The sequence below is a fragment of the Dama dama genome, chromosome X (assembly GCF_033118175.1).
Source record: "Dama dama isolate Ldn47 chromosome X, ASM3311817v1, whole genome shotgun sequence".
Lineage (NCBI taxonomy): Eukaryota > Metazoa > Chordata > Mammalia > Artiodactyla > Cervidae > Dama > Dama dama.
In genome coordinates, this window is record NC_083714.1 from 22,316,793 (window position 1) to 22,341,691 (window position 24,899).

General features: G+C 38.4%; 1 protein-coding gene and 1 non-coding gene across 4 annotated transcripts in view; one reads left to right on the plus strand and one right to left on the minus strand.

Moving 5' to 3' along the window:
- DOCK11 (dedicator of cytokinesis 11) overlaps positions 1-24,899 on the plus strand; it is a 208,365-nt gene that overhangs the window by 165,604 nt on the left and 17,862 nt on the right. For all 3 annotated transcript variants that reach the window (XM_061137481.1, XM_061137483.1, XM_061137482.1), the window contains 2 exons: positions 7,841-7,947; positions 17,219-17,341. In XM_061137481.1, coding sequence (XP_060993464.1) covers positions 7,841-7,947; positions 17,219-17,341 — 230 coding nt within the window. The remainder of the gene's footprint in view (positions 1-7,840; positions 7,948-17,218; positions 17,342-24,899) is intronic.
- LOC133053204 (U6 spliceosomal RNA) lies at positions 11,219-11,325 on the minus strand. The gene has a single exon (XR_009692139.1). It is a non-coding gene; the product is annotated as a U6 spliceosomal RNA (small nuclear RNA).

Below are 24,899 nucleotides of genomic sequence, written 5' to 3' on the forward strand. Positions count from 1 at the left end.
GAAGAGGCTGAGAGAGCAGCAGATAGGATTCTTAGAGGGCATTAATGCAAACAGACCCTACTAACCACATCATAGACTCAATGAAAAAGGCTGCCAACAAATCCCTAGAGATATTTAGCCTGTGGATCCCCCACTGGCCCACAGGCACCCCTGGTGCTCCATGTGCCTCAGCCACACCCTCCACCATCCTGTAGCTGGATCTCTGTGCTTGCTGCTGAGGGCAGTGAGAGCCAGCTCTGGCAGATGGATACTGAGCATGTGCAGAAAGCCAGCCTGAGTTTGTGGGCCAGGGAGAGACCTCAAGTAGCATCACCCTGGGGAAATCAAACGGGAGGCTGTTAACACCTGGCCTAGTGTGTTACATGATGGAGAAAAGACATACGTGCTTATGAATTCTGTCATATTTGGGAGCCAGAATTGCAGGGCAGGTGTATCCATAGAAGGTCTGTGAAAGCCTCAGAATCCCTAGCAGGACAGATGGAAAGTATTTCTCACCCAAAATCAGTCAGTAAAATTGGTTGAAGGTGGCTGCCATTTAAAATGTGAAGATAGTAATGCAAAATTTCAAGGAACATGAAAAATGAAGGAAATAGGACACCCCCAAAGGATCACGATAATCTTGTAGTAAGGAAGACATGGAGATCTGCAATTTATCCAATAAAGAATTCAAAATAGCTTTTCTAAGGAAGCACAATGAGCTACAATAAAACAGAAAATTCAATAAGATCAGGAAAATAATACACAGACAAAATGAGGAGTTAAACAGAGTTGGAAGTCTCATAAAAGGAACCAAGCATTTTCTGGCACTTATGAATACAATGAATGAAGTTAAAACTGAAATAGAGGGTATTAAAAAGAGAATGGATCAAGGAGAAGAAATAATCTGCATTAAAATACTAGACCTTTGAAATTGTCGAATCAGAGGAGAAGAAGAAGGATGAAGAGTAAAGAAAGCCTATATGATCTATGGGGTACTATCAGCAGAAACCTTACAGGCTAGGAGAGGGTAGAATGATATTTTTCAAGTTCTGAAAGAAAAAAATAACTGCCAACCAAGAATATTCCATCCAGCAAATTTGTCCTTCAGAAATGGACAGATGAGTACTTTTCCAGGAAAACAAAAGCTGAGGGAGTCCATCACCACTAGATCTGTCTTCCAAGAAATGCTAAGCAAAGTTATTCCTATTGAAATGAAAGGATGCTAATTAGTATTATGGAAACATGAAATGGATCCATATGAATGGATGAAGAAGACATGGCACATGTAGTCAATGGAAAGAAGGAAATCCTACCATTTTGACAACACAGATGGATTTGAGGGTATCATGCTAAGTGAAATACATCTGAGAAAGAGAAAGACAAATACTGTACAATCTTACTTATATGTGGAATCTTAAGCCAAACTTGTAGCCACAGAAAGTAGAATGTAGAAAGTAGTAGCCAGAGGGGTGCCAAAAATAGGGTGATTTTGGTCAAAGGGTACAAATTTCCACTTAAAGATGAATATGTTCTGGATATCTAATGTATATACTGATTATAGTGAAGAAGATTTTGTTATATACTTGAATGTTGCTAAGAAAGTAGATTTTAAATGTTTTCACTCTATCCAAAATGGTAATTATGTGTGGTGATGAACTCTAATGTGGTAGTCATTTCACAATATATACATGTGTCAAATCAACACATACACCTTAAATATACACAGTGTTCAATATCAATTATGTCTCAATAGAGCTGGGGCTGGTTGTAGGGCTGGCGGGGGGGCATCCACAAAAGGAGTCATGGTCTTAAAGGGTTCAGGATTCGACAAGTTTAATTCAGGGATCTGCCTGAAAGCTTCTCTTTCCAAAATTAGTATTGTTGACTACTGTAACAACTACTTAAATAGTAAAATAGTTGAGTTAGGAGAATAGATACACATATATATATGGCTGAGCCCTTTGCTGTCCACCTGAAACTGTCACAGGATTGTTATTGGCTCTACTCCAATATAAAATAAAAAGTTTTAAAAAAATTGATTGACATTGGGCACTGCAAAGAAATCTCCCACTGTCGATCATAATTGCCAACCTATTGGGTTAGCCAAAAACTTCATTTGGGTTTCTTGTAACATCAGATGGAAAACACTGAAAGAACTTTTTGGCCAACTCAGTATTTCCTTGAAGGCAGTCAAGTGAGTAACATTGCTGCAAAATAAAACCATCTTGTGGGAGTCACATCACTCTGGTTTTGGCTATGAGAACACAACCATGTTTTATTTTTTAATTCCAGAATTTCTATAGTTAACCAGGTATTTTTCTTCCCAAACAAAATGGCATAACTAAAATGATTCATTTTACTTGCATATTAAATTAACCACCTTCTGTTTGGTTCTGAATTTCTTTTGAGCAATCATATGTTTGAAATTGACATTCTCTAGTTTTTTCTTTTTTGTACATGTGTGGTTTTAAAGTGAAGAACGAGATTAAGTATCAAAAGAAGGCATTGTTTGAGGCTTCTTTTCCGTACATGACTGGTGTGCCTGTGAAATTACCATAAAGCAAATACGGAAATTGCACACCTTCAGTTAGAAATAAACTAACAAATATGAGAACCCTAAACACAACTAAATAAGGTTTTAGGTGTGTCTTTCAGATATATCAGGTTAATATTATCTCATCTTTTCAATTAGTAGAAATTTGAAATAAGAGTTTTATGTCTACTAAGTATAAACCTACACACATTAAAGTTAACTATATTAAAGTATTTCCTTAGAATTTTTTCAGAGGGGCAAAGACCTTAAAACTAAGCAAAAATCAAGAATTATTTCTCTCCATTATCAGTTCTTAAGCTATAGAATGATAACTAAAGGATTGGAGAAAATAGGAACTAAAATATATAAATTTGCTGTGAATTTTTTTTGACAGTAGCTTGAGGCAGCCAGCCTGAACAGCAAACAGTGTGACATGTTTCAAGAAGTGGAAACAGTTCTTTTAACCAATCATTTAAATAGTTATTTCACAAAACCTTCAAGGGTTGTTTTTTTGTTTGTTTCAGAATTTATCCTTTGTAGAAATCAAAGAACCCTTCTCTGAGTAAGAAAAAACAATGTTTTGCATTTTAACAAAAGTAATGTTAAATTTAGGAGAAGTTTACATATTTATTTATAGGTACCACCTATTTTTAAGCCTGGAAAATTCTACTCACTTAAACTAGCAAATCTTATTCTGAAATTGTGGCAGTAGTAAAATCCTTAGGGTGTCCCTCCCTTAGCTTCTTTCATTCCAATGATCCGAAACACTTGATTTTGTTAATTTTGTGATTAAAGTATGATAGTTATGCCGAGGTAAACCACTAGTGTTAAAGCACAAGTTAAACTCTTAATCTGTTACGCTGTCTTCCAGTCTGAGAAATCCATAACCTAGGTTATTCTGGATATTCACAGAGTAAATAAAAGTACATTTGAGTGCAGGACTGAAAGAAAAATTTCCATTTATACTTAAGACAAACTTATGTATCAAAAACAATAGAGCAGTTGTAGAACCCTTTGCTTTCTATCAAATATCCTTTTATGATTAAGACAAAATCTCTGACATATCAATTGCCAAAATTTTTCAGTTTTCTCAAAGTTCTATGCCATTTCTCTTGAAGTCATCATAAAGCTTTCTTTTTCATCAAGATGGAATGAAATGCTACAGCTGACACATTAGAGACAGATGTTCTCCTGTTTAGAGTGTTTAAGAAAAAAAATAGTTTGTCCCATTGAGTAGTTTCTTGAGTGAGCAAAGACTTGGTCCCCGGGCATCCTGAAGTCACCACAGAACACCAGAGAGGGGCCATTTCTAGATCCTGTTTGTCATGCTTCAGGCACTGAACTGAAAGGGAAAGTGGGGAGAGAGGTACAGTGCTCCCTGCCTCACCCCCACCCTCATACTTCTTTCAGCCAGAGCTCTTGCTCTTTGTACCAGAGATCTTAAGGATCTCAGTTTCTGTCCTTTTTCTAGGTTACTTCTAAGCGGTGATATGAGGTGTTAGTTACTCCCACTCCCAAAAATACATAATGAAAAAACAGATCTAAGTGTCCTTACTTCTACTTTTTCTGCAAACCTCAACATGTTCTAGGTGTCATTCTCCGGAGACTAGACTCATGTACCTCTTCCCCTTCTCTTCCTGAGACAGTGCACAGCTGTTTGCCCCCAGGGTAGACAAGAATCAAGTGTGCATTCTTCCACCACCACAGAGCATCCGAGATTCAGCAAAGCTTCAGGCCTGCAGAGCTCCTCCATCACCCCAGGAAAAGGAATTTCCTTTCCCATAGAGTCTGTTCTTTTCATGCCTTATAGGGTAATGTTGGTCCCTTGCCCAAGTCTTTATACCCGGGATCTGACAGCTTCAGTTCTGCGTAGCTTTTCCTTTCCTCAGTTCCTTCCCAGTTACAGCCTTTTCCCTTTCTGCCCTCCACTTGAGGCTCTTATCTCCTAATCCTCTTCTAACTGGCAGTCTTATTTTAGCAAGGGTAGCTTTCCCACCCTCCAGACTCTGCTCTACTTTGTTCACGGGACCATTTGTGCTCAAGGTAGTGGTCTACTTGGACAGTTTGCATCTTGCTTGCCCTAGGATAACATCAGGAAAACAGAAGCCACAGCTCTGAAGGGCAGAATCAGGAACCCAGGTCACATACCAGGAAGATTTAAAGCAGACCCTTTAAGACCAGGTGATATAAAGCTACACAGGGCTACAGAAGAGCCCTCAAACACATATACACTGGCCTAGATTTAGTAACTTGTTTCATCTGAAACAAGACTCAATGAAACAAGACTAAAGGGAATCCAAGTTTTCCCCAAGCATTTTGAAGACCCACAAAAAAGAGTCCTCTTATCATTGGATAGTTTGGTGGGTGTTGATAACTTAGACAAACAAGAACATATATATATATATATATATATGGATATGTGTGTTTATGTGTATATATATGTGCTTCTCTAATTAGAGATGCATCATCAGGCATAGGAATCAAGATAATGCACTTAGCAAGAAGAGTGGACTCTGAAGCTAAAAAAATCTTTAAGAGTAGTCTTTACACTAGATGATGTAGACCACAGAGTCCAAAAGTAGCTCTTAACCTGTTTGTTTCTGAGAGGAACCATAATTTACCCTCCCTCTACTTGAGATACACACCAAAAGACCCTTTCCTGAGATGCTTTGGCCCCTTTTTATCCTCTCCTGAATCCCGGCCCTCTCTAGAAACCCTGGATGTGGGAATCTTTTAGAATAAACTATCCTCTGAGTAGACAGAATTTTTCCCCCAGTCTTGGATGTAGCTGCCTGAGGCCCTCAGGAGGTTGACTCTTTTCTTTGTTAAGGACTATATTCTTTACCTGTTCTCAAGTTTTGGGGCCTCTTCCTTAACTGCCTAACTAACCCTTCACTTTATGAATCAAGTGGAATGTTTTCTCCTAAATTTCCAAAAGCTCGCACAACGCACTAATACACAACGAGTGTCCCATAGACCAAGCCATGATACGTGACCCTTTTTCTATCAGAATGCTGAGAAATCTCAGTATGAAGTTTGGCTTTCTTAAACCTTCCTTCATCCTTCTCTAGCCTCTAACACCAGGAAGCTTACCAAATACTTAGTTGTGAGAACATCATCATTTCTAAGCATCACTATTAGATTGTAGAACAGTAGATAGCAAAAGCTGTTTGTCCCCTTTGCGACCAGTGATTTTCTGCTGACTAGCAGATTCTGTTATGAGGAGACTGAATTTCCCTCTAAAGTGACAACCCACTTATATAGGGGTAAATGCAACCACAGCAAGAGTGTCTGGATGTGTTCCTAAGTGCAAAATCTGTAGAACAACCATGTGGGCTTCTATCCCCAGACTCGTGTTTGATGCTAACAGTCTGGTCCGCAATCCTACAGCAGTAGTTTTCAGCTGGGGCTCACTTCTTACCTCCCAACAGTCCAACTGCAGTCACTTACTATACCAGCTGCTAGCAATTATTTAATTTTATCTTCAGAAACCTAGTTTACTTATTGGTAGCTTTGGTAAAACAAATTTATTAAACACTTGTTATATGTTAGGTACTGCTCTAAACACTTTACATTTCATTGAATTCTTATAAGTCATTGTCATCTGTTTTACAGATACAGTCCTAGAGAGAGAAACATGTCTAAAATCGCACAGTTAATGATAAAACTGGGTCTGTCTAACTCCAAAAGCTCTGGTTCTTCCAGTGCCCCATCCTGTTTCTCTCAGGGTGCCTCATCCCTGGCATCTATTTTATTTCCTACCTCTCTTTTCAAGTCCTAGGCCACTTTTCCAATTCTCCAGTAAAACAAGGAACTAGAACTAGAGATGATTACAAAAGCTCATTCAATGTTTACCTGAAAAGTACATGCCCTCTTTGTTTAGGTGACAGACGATAAACATACACAGGATCAAAGTGTTAATAAGTTTTAGATCATAGTTCATTTCAGTTCAGTTCAGTCACTCAGTTGTGTATGACTCTTTGCAACCCCATGAACCGCAGCACGCCAGGCCTCCCTGTCCATCACCAGTTCCCAGAGTTTACCCAAATTCATGTCCATTGAGTCAGTGATGCCATCTAACCATCTCATCCTCTGTTGTCCCCTTCTCCTGTCTTCAATCTTTCACTACATCAGGGTCTTTTCAAATGAGTCAGCTCTTCCCATCAGGTGGTCAAAGTATTGGAGTTTCAGCTTCAACATCAGTCCTTCCAATGAACACCCAGGACTGATCTCCTTTAGGATGGACTGGTTGGACCTCCTTGCAGAGTCCTTGCAGTTGGACTCTCAAGAGTCTTCTCCAACACCACAGTTCAAAAGCATCAATTCTGCACTCAGCTTTCTTTATAGTCCAACTCTCACATCCATACATGACTACTGGAAAAAGCATGGCATTGACTAAATGGATCTTTGTTGACAAAGTAATGTCTCTTCTTTTTAATATGCTGTCTAGGTTGGTCATAACTTTCCTTCCAAGGAGCAAGCGTCTTTTAATTTCATGGCTGCAATCACCATCTGCAGTGATTTTGGAGCCCCAAAAAATAAAAGTCAGCCACTGGTTTCCATTGTTTCCCCATCTATTTGCCATAAAGTGATGGGACCAGATGCCATGATCTTAGTTTTCCGAATGTTGAGCTCTAAGCCAACTTTTTCACTCTCCTCTTTCACTTTCTTCAAGAGGCTCTTTAGTTCTTCTTCACTTTCTCCCATAAGGGTAGTGTCATTTGCATATCTGAAGTTATTGATATTTCTCCCAGCAGTCTTGCTTCCAGCTTGTGCTTCATCCAGCCCAGCGTTTCTCATGATGTACTCTGCATATAAGTTAATTAAGCAGGGTGACAATATACAGCCTTGATGTACTCCTTTTCCTATTTGGAATCAGTCTGTTGTTCCATGTCCGGTTCTAACTGTTGCTTCCTGACCTGCATACAGGTTTCTCAAGAGGCAGGTCAGGTGGTCTGGTATTCCCATCTCTTTCAGAATTTTCCAGTTTATTGTGATCCACACAGTCAAAGGCTTTGGCTTAGTCAATAAATAGATCATATTAGGAAACTTTCACTATACTAGGCATTGCAGATGAGGGATAATCAGAGAATGAAACTTATTTGTACGTACCTTGAGCTCATCATTTGGGGAAGAGACTGGTAGGATATATAGTTGGTAGAATTGGTAAAAAAGTTTTTTTTTTTTTTTTGTAACAGAAAATTGAACTTTGTTCCTTACCAAAAGTATGTGTTTATTTTTAAGGATAGGTAATCCATGTAAGTCTGTCTTTCATTTACAAAACACTTTTAAAAAGTAAATTTACCTCACTGCTTTTTATTTATACAGAATTATTCCCTAATGGATGTTCAGCCTTCAAGAAAATTACTCCCAACATAGATGAAGAAGGAGCAATGAAGGAGGATGCTGGAATGATGGATGTCCATTATAGTGAAGTAAGATTCCAGGGCCTACATTGTCAGATAAATTTAACTTCTTTAAATATATTTACTTTAAGAAATTATTACAGCTAACTTAATTTGAAAGGTAACTAAGGGTTGATGAACTGTAAGGATTATAACTATAACTGTATATATATATATATATATATATATATATATATATAAATAACTATAACTGTATATTATAATTATAACTGTAAGGATTATAACCCTGGGATCACATGTCCCTTTTTGGAATGTGGAGCCCTATCTCTGCAACAGTTCTTACTGTCTGGTTTTAGAAAGGTACCATGTATCATCATCCTTTCCAGTAACCAGATCACAGGTACCATACTTTGAAGACCTCTCCATAAAAAATAGAGTTAACAGTATAACAGCTAAGGAGAGGAGGCTTCCAGGTGTTCTTTGTTTTTTTTTTTTTTGTCATTTATTTTTATTAGTTGGAAGCTAATTACTTTACAATATTGTAGTGGTTTTTGTCATACATTGACATGTATCAGCCATGGAGTTACATGTGTTCCCCATCCCAATCCCCCCTCCCACCTCCCTCTCCACCCGATCCCTCTGGGTCTTCCCAGTGCGCCAGCCCTGAGCACTTGTCTCATGCATCCCACCTGGGCTGGTGATCTGTTTCACCATAGATAATATACATGTTTCGATGCTGTTCTCTTGAAATATCTCACCCTCACCTTCTCCCACAGAGTCCAAAAGTCTGTTCTGTACATCTGTGTCTCTTTTTCTGTTTTGCATATAGGGTTATCATTACCATCTTTCTAAATTCCATATATATGTGTTAGTATACTCTAATGGTCTTTATCTTTCTGGCTTACTTCACTCTGTATAATGGGCTCCAGTTTCATCCATCTCATTAGAACTGATTCAAATGAATTCTTTTTAATGGCTGAGTAATATTCCATGGTGTATATGTACCACAGCTTCCTTATCCATTCTTCTGCTGATGGGCATCTAGGTTGCTTCCCCAGGTGTTTTTAAGATGGAAAAGTTTCTGCTCTGAGCTTCATGTGGATAGTGAATAGCTGCAGTTGTCACTCACTCAATAAGACTTTGGACTTGGTGATAGAAGAGGATTAAAATAATTAGATATGGCTGATCCCTGACCTCCAGAGTCTACCTAAAGAGACAACCCACCTACACAAAATGTAGAAAAGCAAGACAGTGCCATTTGAATAATACAGACAATAGGCAGAGTCAAAGGTGAGAGATAACCTTTGGGCTGAGGAGAGTTAGGACTAGAGAGAGATTTAAAGAATGAGGATACCCTGAAGTCCTTTCAGCAGCAGCGGTGAATAGCTGGGGTAAAAGTTAAGAGGTGGGAACATGTAAGGTTTGTTTTAGGAGGAAGAGTAAATGGATCATTTTGGCTAAGCCATTGGGTTTGCATAGGGAAGAGTAGTAGTGGAGGTTCAAATTTGAGAAACTTTGAATGTCCGGGCTTTATTGATTAGACTGTTGAATTACTAGCAAAGATTTCTGAGCAGAATAATAACAAGATGCAATGAAGCAGGAGGAAAGGTTAAATTGGTGGTAATGTGGGAAATATATTGGAGGTCGATGGATGGTGGCTGGGGGCAGAGGCTGGAATGCAGGCTACCCTAAGTGTCCAGTTGTGAAGCAGCCAGGCCTAAACCCAGCTTGTGACAGGTTCAGGGAACACTCAGGAAAAGAGGAAGACTTGCTGGCTATGTAGAAGAGTCAAAAGTAGCACTGAGATTTCAGGTTTGGATATTTATAGAAAAAGGACGGATGGATGATTTTACAGGGAAGGTGATGAATTCCATTTTTTGATGAGTATTGAATTTGAAGTATCAGTAGAAGGTTACTGAAATGGAAACAACATTATGTCATTAGACATTCAGAATTGAATCTAAGGAGAGAGATCAGGGTTGTGGAGCCACATCTGGAAGTCATAGCTGTGTGAGAAGCAAAGCACACTGATAATGGGAGATAATATAGCAAGTGAAGACCAGAGAACCAAGAACTGAATCACAGTGACATTCACAATTAAGGAGTGTGAAGACCAAAAAAAGAAACAACAAAAGGAGGGAGACTGAAGTGCTTGCAGGCCCATAGAAATGAATTTTTTTTAAGATTGTGTTAAGAAACATAAAAAGCAGCAGTTTAAAGTAATAGCGACACACTTTGTACTCTATGAACTGTATTTTTTATTTTTTTTCCATTTATTTTTATTAGTTGGAGGCTAATTACTCTACAATATTATAGTGGTTTTTGCCATACATTGACATGAATCAGCCATGGATTTACATGTGTTCCCCATCCCGATCCCCCCTCCCACCTCCCTCTCCATCCCATCCCTCTGGGTCTTCCCAGTGCACCAGCCCTGAGCACTTGTCTCATGCATCCAACCTGGGCTGGTGATCTGTTTCACCCTTGATAGTATGCTTGTTTCAGTGCTGTGCTCTCTGAACATCCCACCCTCGCCTTCTCCCACAGAGTCTAAAAGTCTGTTGTATACATCTGTGTCTCTTTTTCTGTTTTGCATATAGGGTTGTCATTACCATCTTTTTAAATTCCATATATATGCGTTAGTATACTGTATTGGTCTTTATCTTTCTGGCTTTCTTCACTCTGTATAATGGGCTCCAGTTTCATCCATCTCATTAGAACTGATTCAAATGAATTCTTTTTAATGTCTGAGTAATATTCCATGGTGTATATGTACCACAGCTTCCTTATCCATTCGTCTGCTGATGGGCATCTAGGTTGCTTCCATGTCCTGGCTATTAGAAACAGTGCTGCGATGAACATTGGGGTACACGTGTCTCTTTCAGATCTGGTTTCCTCGGTGTGTATGCCCAGGAGTGGGATTGCTGGGTCATATGGCAGTTCTATTTCCAGTTTTTTAAGGAATCCCCACACTGTTCTCCATAGTGGCTGTACTAGCTTGCATTCCCACCAACAGTGTAAGAGGGTTCCCTTTTCTCCACACCCTCTCCAGCATTTATTGCTCGTAGACTTCTGGATAGCAGCCATTCTGACTGGTGTGTAATGGTACCTCATTGAGGTTTTGATTTGCATTTCTCTGATAATGAATGATGTTGAGGATCTTTTCATGTGTTTGTTAGCCATCTGTATGTCTTCTTTGGAGAAATGTCTGTTTAGTTCTTTGGCCCATTTTTTGATTGGGTCATTTATTTTTCTGGAATTGAGCTTCAGGAGTTGCTTGTATATTTTTGAGATTAATCCTTTGTCTGTTTCTTCATTTGCTATTATTTTCACCCATTCTAAAAATATGGAACACTTTACGAATTTGTGTGTCATCTTTGTGCAGGGGCCATGCTAATCTTCTCTGTATCGTTCCAATTGTAGTATATGTGCTGCCGAAGCGAGCACGAACTGTATTTTTTAAATATAAGCAATTTCAAGTTAGCTCTGGTTCATTTAGGTAAACTGATCTATGCCTAGAAGCTTTACGTCCTACCTCTTTTTTTTTTTTTTTTTTGCCTACTACTTCTCTATGAGTCTCTCTCCTCATCAGTATAACTAGAGGCACAGATGTAGAGCGCGGACTTGTGGACACAGTGGGGGTAAGGAGAGGGTGGGATGAATTGAGAGAGTAGCATTAAAACATATACATGACCATATGTAAAACAGATAGCTAGTGGGAAGTTGGTATATAACACATGGAGGTCAACCTGTTGCTTTGTGATGCCCTAGAGGGCTAGGATCTAGGGGTGGGAGGGAGGCTCCAGAGAGAGGGTACACACACACACACTTAATGACTGACTCATGTTGTGTGGCAGAAATGAACACAACCTTGTAAAGCAATTATCCTCCAGTTAAAAAGAAAAAAAGATTAATAACAGTAGGAGCCCGTCTAGGATCAAAAATGCTGGAGTGGGTTGCCATTTCCTTCTCCAGGGCCTCTTCCCGACCCAGGGATCAAACCTGGGTGTCCTGCATTGCAGGCAGATTCTTCAGCCTCTGCACCACCAGGGAAGCCCAAAATGATTAGCACATAGTATGAAATCAATAAATATTTCTTAAGTGAAAAATAATAAAATAAAGACAATAATACTATTCTGGTCACTTTACAATAAACATGAGGTTCTTTATAAGTCATTAGGTGCGACATAAATGTCAGGCTGTATCACTGACCAACTGGATAGTAAACTTTGCTTTTACTCCCAGAACTTAGAAGAGTTGATGTTTAAAATGTGTTTGCTGGATGAATTAATCATAACAGATAATCAGATACTTGAATTTTAATCCCAGTTCATTGCTTGACTGTGAATCCTGGGGTAAATTAATTCATTTTTGGGGTTTTAGTTAAACTTAGATGATTTTCATGTAAGATCTCCAGTTTGTGTGGGCTCACAGCAGAAAGATTCCAGGGAATTCATGGGAGATAAGTGGATTAGCACAACTGCAGTTATGTCCTTTTTTCCAAACAGCAGCTTCAGCTTAGTCATAGAAGTGGCCTTAAGCCTGACCCTTTTTTGTACTCCAAAGGAAAGTAGTAATATTTCTTATTAGTCAAGAACTATAATCAGTTTCCTATGTAAACACATTTGTTGGAATTCTTTTGTGTTCTACAGTAATAATTTATGTGTGCTTTTCATTTAAGGTATACAGATAGAATCATATTCTCCATAGTGCCATTTTATGTTTCATTTATATAATAGGGCTTCTTCCTTGTGCCCTAGCCAATGGAAAATAACTGCCACTGATTTACAAGTTTTATTGAAATGAAAGATACAAACTGTTGTTCATTTAGTGACTTCTTTAAGTAGGTGAATTTACCCATTAATAATTTAATTTGTTTTTAAGACTGCATTTCTGACTTTTGATTTAAAATAGTTTTAAAGATAAATTAACATACAATAAAATGCACACATATTAGGTGGACAACTTGATGAATTTTGACAGTTGTCTACACCCGTATAACACCATGGTAACATTACCACGAGAAACAAAAAAATAGAACATGTGCATTACCCCGGAAAGTTCCATTGTGCCCATTTCCAGTCAGTCTGCCTAGCCCCAATTTCTGATGTAGATTAGTTTTAACAGTATTTGGTGTCATAAAAATGAAATCATTCAGTATCTACCTTTTGTATCTGCCTCATTTGGTTGGCAGAAAATTTTTGAGATACATCCATGTTGTGGAGTAAATCATAAGTTCTTTTTCATGACTAAATATTCTATTCTTTTGATGTAACATTTTAAAACCCATTCTCCTGTGGATGGATTTTGGATTGCTTCCAGTTTGGGACTGTTATGAATAAGGCTGCTTTAAACATTCTTATCTGTGACCTTTTATGGACATATGCTTTAGTTTATTTTGAGTAAATACCCTGCTGGTTCCTCAGGATGTTTTATATGTAACTTTATATGAAATTGTCAGAGTTTTTAAAAGTGGTTGGACCATTTTACATCCCACCAACATTGGATGAGAGTTCCAGCTGTTTCACTTCCTCACCAACATTAGCTGTTGCTAATCTTTTCATATTTTTGTCATCCTATTAGACATGAAGTAGTATCTCACTGTGTTTTTCATTTGTATTTCTCTAATGACTAATGGTGTTGAGCATTTTTCATGTGGTTCTTTGTCTTTCGTGGGATGTTTGTTCAATTCTTTTGCCCATTTTAGAAACTGCATCATTCTTTTTGTTGTTGATTTATGGGAGTTATTTCTATATTCTGGATATAAGTCCATTGTCAGATAGATGTGCTGCAGATTATTTACCAGTGTTTGATTCATTTATTTGTTTTCTTCACTAAGTCTTTTATTGAGCAGAAAGTTTTGCTTTTGATAAAGTTCAATTTACTCTTTTTTAATGGTTTGTGTGTGTGTGTGTGGGTATGTTTGGTCTGAGAAATCCTTCTTTACCTCAAGACTATGAAAATATTGCCTGATATGTTCTGTTATGAACTTTGTTCCTGAGTTTTATGTTTGGGTCTATGATCTCTTTAGAATTCATTTTTGAGCATATAATGAGATAGAAGTCAAGATTCATTTTTTGTAGACAGGTATTTTACATGGTCCACACCATTTGGGGAGAAATAAAACTTCTTTCACCCCTGCTGAATTGCTTTGGCACCTTAGTTAAATTTCAGTTCTTTATATGTTTGTGATCTATTTCTAGACTCTGTTTTGTGCCACTGACCTATTTGACTGTGTTGATGCCAATATCACACTGTCTTCATTGCTGCAAGTTTGTAAGCTATGGAATAATATAGTGTTAGTTCTTCAACTTTGTTCTTTTTCAAAGTCACTTTGGCTATTCTGTATCCTTTGATTTCCATATAGAATTTCAGATCATCTTTTCTCTTTCCTCAAAATATCCTGCTGGAAGCTTTGTGGAAATTGTGTTACATTTATATATCACTACATGGAGAATGGATAGCTTTAACAATACTGAGTCTTTCAATCAAGTCTTGTTTAGGTTTTTAATTTCACCTAGCAATGTTTTGTGCTTTTTCAGAGTTGAAGTCCGTTCCTGGATATTTTGTTAGATAATGGATGTTCTGATGCTACTGGGAATAGTATTATTTGGTTTTTTAATCTTATTTTTCAATTTGTTGTTGCTAGTATACATAAATACAGTGATTCTATATGTTGATCTTATGATCTGCAACCTTGCTAAATCCTCATATTTGTTTTAGTAGTTTGTATATTCCTTAGGATTTTTTACATACACCATCTTGTCATCTTCACGGAAAGACAAGTTTCACATTTCCTGATCTCTTTCCTTCCTCTCTTTGTTTCTCTCTTGCCTTATTACACTGGCTAGCACCTTCAGCATAATGTTGAATAGAAATGATAAGAGCAGACAGTTTGACTTGTTCCCAAATTTAGGAGAAGAGTGTTCAGCCTGCAGGTTTTTAATAAATGCTCTTTATCAGATTGAGAACAATCTCTTTGATTCCCTGTTCTGGGTGGATTCTTTTTTAACATTGCAAAGGGATATTGAATTTTTTCAAATTCTTTTTCTGCAACTATTGCTAGACATCACATTTTTTCTCTTTTATTCTGTTTACATGGCTCTTTCTGTTTATATTGGATTTTTTCCTAATTGTAAACCAACTTTACATTCCTGGGACAAACATTACTAGTTTTTGATAGATTTTTTTTTTATTTCCCCAAAGTTCCTCCTTTCTACTGTTGATAGAAAATTTAACTATTAAATGTTAATATATAGATTATTTAAGTAGTAACATTTAATGAACATCTGTTTACTAACACCCTGCTAGTGACTGAAAAAAACAATATAATAAATATATTGTCCCTACACTTAAAGAGTCACAGCCTGTTTGTAAAGGCAGATACATATGTAACGGGCTAGTATAGTGATAAATATCCACCCAATGTAGTATCATAGTAGGAAAAATAGGTCTCTTGTGTCACTACTCTGTTAATTAGGAGAAGGATCCTGGAAGAAGTGAAATCTAACTTTTCTTACAGGGTTAACTAAGTGAAATCGGGATTAAAGGACACGAGGGTACAGAATGGACAAAGGCACAAAGTTAAGACAACACCATGGTGCTTCAGAGAAACTAATAGTAGTTCATCACTGTTGGAGGAGCATAAAGTAGAAGGCTGAGCTTGATGAATGATGATTTTATAAAATATCAGCCAGATCACTGCAAACCTTGTGTGCCAAATGAAGGAATTTGTCCTTAGTTCTGCAAATGATGGGGAGCCATCATGAGATTCTAAGGGAAGAGAGATATAGTCTGGTTTGTATTTTAATCAAAACCCACTGGCAGATTTGCAGAAGATAGATTTGAAGGTGCCAAGGCTGGAGGCAAGAAGATCTGTTAGAAAACAATAATGAATGACGCCCTGAATCTTAGCAATGAGAATAGAAATGGAGAGGAAGAGTCAGATTTGAGAAATATTTAGGAAGTAAAAGTGGTAGAACTTGGCGATGAACTGATTAGAAGATGAGTCAAGATTGAGAGTGTATTAGTTTCCTAGAGTTGCCATAACAACGTACACAAGCTGGGTGGTTTAAAATAACAGAACTTTATTGTCTCACAGTTCTAGAGACCAGAGGTTAGAAATCAAGGTGTCACCAGGGCCCTGTTCTTTCTGAGACTCTGGGTAGCAGCCTTCCTTGCCTCCTCCTCGCTCTGATGGTAGCTGTTGGTCTTGGATTTCCTTGGCTTGTAGCTACATTACTCCAGTCACTGCCTCTGTAGTCACATGGTGTTCTCCCAGTTTGTCTCAGTCCTTTTGGAGTAAGGCTCACCCAGTAAATCACTCCTGTAAGTCACTCCAGTGTGCTGTCACCTTCACTCATCATTATCTCCAGTGACCCTATTTCCAAATAAGGTTACATTCTGAGGCACTGGGAGTTAGGGCTTCAGCTTATCTTTGTTAAAGACACAGTTCAACCTATAACAAAGAGTAAAGTCAAAATTGCTTTTAATTTTCTAGCTCAGAGTCTATAGGATATGACCCACTGGCTAGGTGTGAAACAAAAGGAAAAGAGCTTGTTTAGAAAGAAGATGAATTCAGAATTGACTAGAGGAGATACATTAAGAGCCGTTGTAGCAGTCAGTTTTATAGGACTGAAATTCATCTCTTTAAGATAGAAACAAACTGTTAAGACATATGGATAGCATGAATAATCGGCATCATCTTTTCATTGTTGAGAACATGCTATGATGGTTGTTTTATAGTAGCTGTGATTATGGCAAGGTCAGAGATCTCTATCTTGAGGTATTATACTATCATTCTCACTGGTTTTAGAACCAACAGTTAGGAAGGAAGCATTATTGACCAAAATCACATCATTTTAATAAACCCCGATGTAACTGATGCAGCAGCTTGAAAATTGTGAAATTACCTAAAGACTCTATTAACTGTGTGTAAATATAATTTTAGTAGAAAGCAAAAATCATGGACATTTATAGGCTTAGTGGAATTTACCCTGTTAGACATTTAAATATCCTCAGTTTGGAAAAACATATCCTCTTTTAAAAGTACTTCTCAACATGTTAACCATTTGTAAGTTTGGTTAACATCTTTATTACGTGCTAAACAAAGTAAATAGTAGTTTTCTATTGTCAATATTAATTTCATACTTTTAAGAATGTGGTTTCAATTTCAAGTGTTTCAAGCATGTCATTTAGAATATATCATTACACAACTGTACTCCTGTGCATTTCCTTAAATTTAGTACATTCTGTTTTTTATTCATTTGAAATAGTTCAAACTATATTTGTGCAGAGCTCAAGTATCTCTAATTCTTGATTGCATTTTTTCTCAATACAGGAAGTTTTGCTGGAATTGCTAGAACAATGTGTGGATGGATTATGGAAAGCAGAGCGTTATGAAGTAATTTCTGAAATTTCCAAGTTGATCATTCCAATTTATGAGAAACGTCGCGAGTTCGAGGTAAGTAACTGAAACACTTGCATCATTCACCTATATATTTTATTTTGGTCTTAAATTACTACCTTAAAGAATTCTGAAAAGTCCTAAAATTCCAGTCCTACCTTATATTCATTTAAATTTTCCAAATGAAATTAAGGATGCAATGTTTAAAATATAAATTAAAATTAACATTATGACAGTTTTTCTCACAGCAGTTTTATCTAGCAATCTTCCTTTCTCCACTCATTACAGAGAACAATCCATGTTGTCCTCACAGACACAAAAAAAACTTACTGGATTTCCATGTGGTCAGGGAAGAGATATAGGTGTGAATCACTTCTTTTCAATTTGATGGTGAGGCTAAAGTTGCTAACAGATGATAGTGGGGGGATAATAAGTTACTTGGAATTACCTTTTTACGAGGAGCTTTTCCAGTTTTGTCTGCCACATAAATCTTTGATCAAGGGGAATTACTAAAGAATAGTAGTATAGCTGTTGCCACCAGGACTTTTTATATTCAAGACTCTGAGTCCATATCATAATTTTCTATCCCTGCTATGCTGGAAAGGGGTGATTTAGGACTCAAGCCATTTTTAAAAGCAAAGCAGTCTATCCTTAAATATATATAACAAGTAGCCTTTCATTGTTGAAGTGTCCCAGAAGTGGGATTGCTGGGTCATATGGCAGTTCTATTTCCAGTTTTTTAAGAAATCTCCACACTGTTTTCCATAGTGGCTGTACTAGTTTGCATTCCCACCAACAGTGTAAGAGGGTTCCCTTTTCCCCACACCCTCTCCAGCATTTATTGCTTGTAGACTTTTGGATAGCAGCCATCCTGACTGGCGTGTAATGGTACCTCATTGTGGTTTTGATTTGCATTTCTCTAATAATGAGTGATGTTGAGCATCTTCTCATGTGTTTGTTAGCCATCTGTATGTCTTCTTTGGAGAAATGTCTGTTTAGTTCTTTGGCCCATTTTTTGATTGGGTCATTTATTTTTCTGGAATTGAGCTGCTGGAGTTGCTTGTATATTTTTGAGATTAATCCTTCGTCTGTTGCTTCATTTGCTATTATTTTCTCCCAATCTGAGGGCTGTCTTTTCACCTTACTTATAGTTTCCTTTGTAGTGCAAAAGCTTTTAAGTTTCATTAGGTCCCATTTGTTTAGTTTTGCTTTTATTTCCAATATTCTGGGAGGTGGGTCATAGAGGATCTTGCTGTGATTTATGTTGGAGAGTGTTTTGCTTATGTTCTCCTCTAGGAGTTTTATAGTTTCTGGTCTTACATTTAGATCTTTAATCCATTTTGAGTTTATTTTTGTGTATGGTGTTAGAAAGTGTTCTAGTTTCATTCTTTTACAAGTGGTTGACCAGTTTTCCCAGCACCACTTGTTAAAGAGGTTGTCTTTTTTCCATTGTATATCCTTGCCTCCTTTGTCAAAGATAAGGTGTCCATAGGTTCGTGGATTTATCTCTGGGCTTTCTATTCTGTTCCATTGATCTATATTTCTGTCTTTGTGCCAGTACCATACTGTCTTGATGACTGTGGCTTTGTAGTAGAGCCTGAAGTCAGGCAGGTTGATTCCTCCAGTTCCATTCTTCTTTCTGAAGATTACTTTGGCTATTCGAGGTTTTTTGTATTTCCATACAAATTGTGAAATTCTTTGGTCTAGTTCTGTGAAAAATACCATTGGTAGCTTGATAGGGATTGCATTGAATCTATAGATTGCTTTGGGTAGAATAGCCATTTTGACAATATTGATTCTTCCCATCCATGAACTCGGTATGTTTCTCCATCTGTTTGTGTCCTCTTTGATTTCTCTCATCAGTGTTTTATAGTTTTCTATGTATAGGTCTTTTGTTTCTTTAGGTAGATATACTCCTAAGTATTTTATTCTTTTTGTTGCAATGGTGAATGGTATTGTTTCCTTAATTTCTCTTTCTGTTTTTTCATTGTTAGTATATAGGAATGCAAGGGATTTCTGTGTGTTAATTTTATATCCTGCAACTTTACTATATTCATTGATTAGCTCTAGTAATTTTCTGGAAGAGTCTTTAGGGTTTTCTATGTAGAGGATCATGTCATCTGCAAACAGTGAGAGTTTCACTTCTTCTTTTCCTATCTGGATTCCTTTTACTTCTTTTTCTGCTCTGATTGCTGTGGCCAAAACTTCCAGCACTGTGTTGAATAGTAGTGGTGAGAGTGGGCACCCTTGTCTTGTTCCTGATTTCAGGGGAAGTGCTTTCAATTTTTCACCATTGAGGGTGATGCTTGCTGTGGGTTTGTCATATATAGCTTTTATTATGTTGAGGTATGTTCCTTCTATTCCTGCTTTTTGGAGAGTTTTAATCATAAATGAGTGTTGAATTTTGTCAAAGGCTTTCTCTGCATCTATTGAGATAATCATATGGTTTTTATCTTTCAATTTGTTAATGTGGTGTATTACATTGATTGATTTGCGGATGTTAAAGAATCCTTGCATTCCTGGGATAAAGCCCACTTGGTCATGGTGTATGATTTTTTTTAATATGTTGTTGGATTCTGTTTGCTAGAATTTTGTTAAGGATTTTTGCATCTATGTTCATCAGTGATATTGGCCTGTAGTTTTCTTTTTTTGTGGCATCTTTGTCTGGTTTTGGAATTAGGGTGATGGTGGCCTCATAGAATGAGTTTGGAAGCTTACCTTCATCTGCAATTTTCTGGAAGAGTTTGAGTAAGATAGGTGTTAGCTCTTCTCTAAATTTTTGGTAGAATTCAGCTGTGAAGCCATCTGGTCCTGGGCTTTTGTTTGCTGGAAGATTTTTGATTACAGTTTCGATTTCCTTGCTTGTGATGGGTCTGTTAAGATCTTCTATTTCTTCCTGGTTCAGTTTTGGAAAGTTATACTTTTCTAAGAATTTGTCCATTTCATCCAAGTTGTCCATTTTATTGGCATAGAGCTGCTGGTAGTAGTCTCTTATGATCCTTTGTATTTCACTCTTGTCTGTTGTGATCTCTCCATTTTCATTTCTAATTTTGTCAATTTGGTTCTTCTCTCTTTGTTTGTTAATGAGTCTTGCTAAAGGTTTGTCAATTTTATTTTTTCAAAAAACCAGCTTTTAGCTTTGTTGATTTTTGCTATGGTCTCTTTAGTTTCTTTTGCATTTATTTCTGCCCTGATTTTTAAGATTTCTTTCCTTCTGCTAACCCTGGGGTTCTTCATTTCTTCCTTCTCTAATTGCTTTAGGTGTAGAGTTAGGTTATTTATTTGGTTTTTTTCTTGTTTCTTGATGTAAGCCTGTAATGCTATGAACCTTCCCCTTAGCACTGCTTTTACAGTGTCCCATAGGTTTTGGGTTGTTGTGTTTTCATTTTCATTCATTTCTATACATATTTTGATTTCTTTTTTGATTTCTTCTATGATTTGTTGGTTATTCAGAAGCGTGTTATTTAGCCTCCATGTGTTTGAATTTTTAACAATTTTTTTCCTGTAATTGAGATCTAATCTTACTGCACTGTGGTCAGAAAAGATGACTGGAATGATTTCAATTTTTTTGAATTTTCCAAGACCAGATTTATGGCCCAGGATGTGATCTATTCTGGAGAAGGTTCCATGTGCACTTGAGAAAAAGGTGAAGTTGATTGTTTTGGGGTGAAACGTCCTATAGATATCAATTAGGTCTATCTGGTCCATTGTGTCATTTAAGGTTTGTGTTTCCTTGTTAATTTTCTGTTTAGTTGATGTATCCATAGTTGTGAGTGGGGTATTAAAGTCTCCCACTATTATTGTGTTACTATTAATTTCCTCTTTCATACTCGTTAGTGTTTGCCATACATATTGCGGTGCTCCTATGTTGGGTGCATATATATTTATAATTGTTATATCTTCTTCTTGGATTGATCCTTTGATCATTATGTAGTGTCCTTCTTTGTCTCTTTTCACATCCTTTATTTGAAAGTCTATTTTATCTGATATGAGTATTGCGACTCCTGCTTTCTTTTGGTCTCCGTTTGCATGAAATATTTTTTTCCAGCCCTTCACTTTTAGTCTGTATGTGTCTCTTGTTTTGAGGTGGGTCTCTTGTAGACAGCATATATAGGGGTCTTGTTTTTGTATCCATTCAGCCAATCTTTGTCTTTTGTTTGGGGCATTCAACCCATTTACATTTAGGGTAATTATTGATAGGTGTGGTCCCGTTGCCATTTACTTTGTTGTTTTGGGTTCACGTTTATACAACCTTTCTACATTTCCTGTCTAGAGAAGATCCTTTAGCATTTGTTGAAGAGCTGGTTTGGTGGTGCTGAATTCTCTCAGCTTTTGCTTATCTGTAAAGCTTTTGAATTCTCCTTCATATCTGAATGAGATCCTTGCTGGATACAGTAATCTAGGTTGTAGGTTATTCTCTTTCATTACTTTCAGTACGTCCTGCCATTCCCTTCTGGCCTGGAGGGTTTCTATTGATAGATCAGCTGTTATCCTTATGGGAATCCCTTTGTGTGTTATTTGTTGTTTTTCCCTTGCTGCTTTTAATATTTGTTCTTTGTGTTTGATCTTTGTTAATTTGATTAATATGTGTCTTGGGGTGTTTCGCCTTGGGTTTATCCTGTTTGGGACTCTCTGGGTTTCTTGGACTTGGGTGGCTATTTCCTTCCCCATTTTAGGGAAGTTTTCAGCTATTATCTCCTCGAGTATTTTCTCATGGCCTTTCTTTTTGTCTTCTTCTTCTGGAACTCCTATGATTCGAATGTTGGGGCGTTTCACATTGTCCCAGAGGTCCCTGAGGTTGTCCTCATTTCTTTTGAACCTTTTTTCTTTTTTCCTCTCTGCTTCATTTATTTCCACCATTTTATCTTCTACCTCACTTATCCTATCTTCTGCCTCCATTATTCTACTCTTGGTTCCCTCCAAAGTGTTTTTGATCTCATTCATTGCATTATTCATTTTTAATTGACTCTTTTTTATTTCTTGTAGTTTTTTATTAAACAGTTCTTGAATCTTTTCAATCTTTGTCTCCAGGCTATTTATCTGTAACTCCATTTTGTTTTCAAGATTTTGGGTCATTTTTATTATCATTATTCTAAATTCTTTTTCAGGTAGATTCCCTATCTCCTCCTCTTTTGTTTGACTTGGTGCGCATTTTTCATGTTCCTTTACCTGTTGGGTATTTCTTTGCCTTTTCATCTTGTTTAGATTGCTGTGTCTGGAGTGGGCTTTCTGTGTTCTGGAGGTCTGTGGTTCCTTTTTATTGTAGAGGATTTACCTAGTGGGTGGGGTTAGACGATTGGCTTCTCAAGGTTTCCTGGTTAGGGAAGCTTGCGTCAGTGTTCTGGTGCGTGGAACTTGAATTCTTCTCTTTGGAGAGCAATGGAGTGCCCAGTAATGAGTTTTGAGATGGGTCTATGTGTTAGGTGTGACCTTGGGCAGCCTGTATGTTGATGTTCAGGGCTATGTTCCTGCGTTGCTGGAGAATTTGCGTGGTATGTCTTGCTCTAAAACTTATTGGCTCTTGGGTGGTGGTTGGTTTCAGTGTAGGTATGGAGGCTTTTGGACAGTCACTTATTACTTAAAGTTCCATGTAGTCAGGAGTTTTCTGGTGTTCTCAGGTTTTGGGCTTAAGTCTCCTGCCTCTGGATTTCAGTTTTATTCTTCCTGTAGTCTCAGGACTTCTCCAACTATACAGCACTGATAAGAAAACTTCTAGGTTAATGGTGAAAAGATTCTCCCCCGTTAGGGACACCCAGAGAGGTTCACAGAGTTACATGAAGAAGAGGAGAGGGAGGAGGGAGATAGAGATGAGCAGGAGGAGAAAAAAGGGGGACTAAAGAGGAGAGAGACAGATCTACGCAGCTGTCTGTTCCCAGAGTGTTCTCCGCAGCCCAGTCACCTACAAAGATTCACAGAATTGGATTGGGAAGAGAAGGGGAGAGGAGGAAATAGAGGTGTTCTGAGGTAGAAAACAGAGAGTCAAGGTTGGGAGAGAATAATCTTCGGTTTAAAAATAGGGCTTCTCTTTTTTTTTTTTTTTGGTAAGGTTATAGTGTATTGAAAATGAAAATTAAGGAGTAGTAGAGGAGTACTAGAGGACTTTAAAAGAAATTAGAGAAAAAGAAAAATAGAAAATAGAAGAGAAAAAGGAAAGAAAAAAAAGAAAAAAGAAAAAAAAATTTTTTTCCCCTAATTAAAAAAATCGTAAAAATCTATGGAAATGAAAGTTAAGGAGTAATGGGGGAGTAATAGGGGATTTTAAAGGAAAATAAAAGAGAAAAAATAAAAAAAGAAAAAAAAAAGAGAAAAAAGTAAAATTATATCTAGTAGTTTCTCTGGAGCTGTTGCGGTCAGTGTGGGTTCGGCTCAGTTTCAGATAGCTCCTCGTTTCAGCTTGCACTTCTCGATATCTACAGGCCCCTTCCGGTGTAGTCGGTGTTTTCTAGAGGGATTTTAATCTGTTGCACCCGTCCCTTCTGAAGCGGTTCCCTTTGTTTATTTGGCTTCTGTTTGCAGGTCTCTTCAGAGCCTCATTTCCGCCCTGACACAGGCGGGCGGAAGTGGACTCTTATTCAGGTAGCTAGTTCCGTCGCTCTGCGGGGAGGGGCTGGCGCTGCAGGGAGGGGCTGGCGCCGCAGGTTCGGACTGGCGCTGCCGGGAGGGGCTGACGCTGCTTTCTCCGTCTGCGCTGCTCAGGCTCCCGGCTGTTCTATATGGAGCGCGCCCCGCGCTGCGCGAGGCTCCAGCCCTCGGGTCTTCCACAAAAGCGCGGAACGAAAAGCTGCGCCTGCTCTCTCTGCCTTCCCCGTCAGAGCGGTCCAGGCAGCCAGGGGCTTGGTGGGCGCACTCTTCCCAGGTGTGGCGCGCCCACTGCCTTCCACGGACCCAGTCTCAGTTTCCGCTGGCGCCAGTCGGGTGCCTGCACCTTCTGCCCTCTGCGTCCCCAGCCCCAGTCCCCGCCCGCGCCCTGTGTCTCGCCGCGACCTTCCCCTCCCCCCTGCCTCCTGCCTCCGGTCGGGCTGGGCCGGTCCGCAGCCTGCGAGCTCTTCTCTGGATTTTCTCGGTCTCTTTGTTCTGCGAACAGCCGGCAGTGTGTTCGGGCCGGTTAATTTACTCTCTCTCTTTTGGTCTCCCACAGTTCAAGTTGGCAACTCACAGAAGCTCCCTCGGATTGTCCTCAGGGCACTCAGGCCCGGACCCTACCCCAAGCAATGCCGCCTAAGACTCCCTTCCCGGGTCGGACCTCCGTCCTTAGCTCTTTTGTCTCACTTTTTGTCTTTTATATTTTGTCTTACCTCCTTTCGAAGACAATGGGCTGCTTTTCTGGGCGCCTGATGACCTCAGCTAGCGATCAGAAGTTGTTTTGCGAAGTTTGCTCTGCGTTCAGTTATTCTTTTGATGAATTTGTAGGAGAGAAAGTGGTCTCCCCGTCCTACTCCTCCGCCATCTTGGCTCCTCCCCCCAGCACATTCTTAATATTATGCTCCCACCACCTCTCTCTAGTTTCAAAACATTTTTATCATCCCAGGAAAAACTCCATCTCCTTCAAGGAATCACTCTTCACCCCCTCCCTCACCCCACTGGTGACCACTAATCTGTTTTCCGTCTATGGATT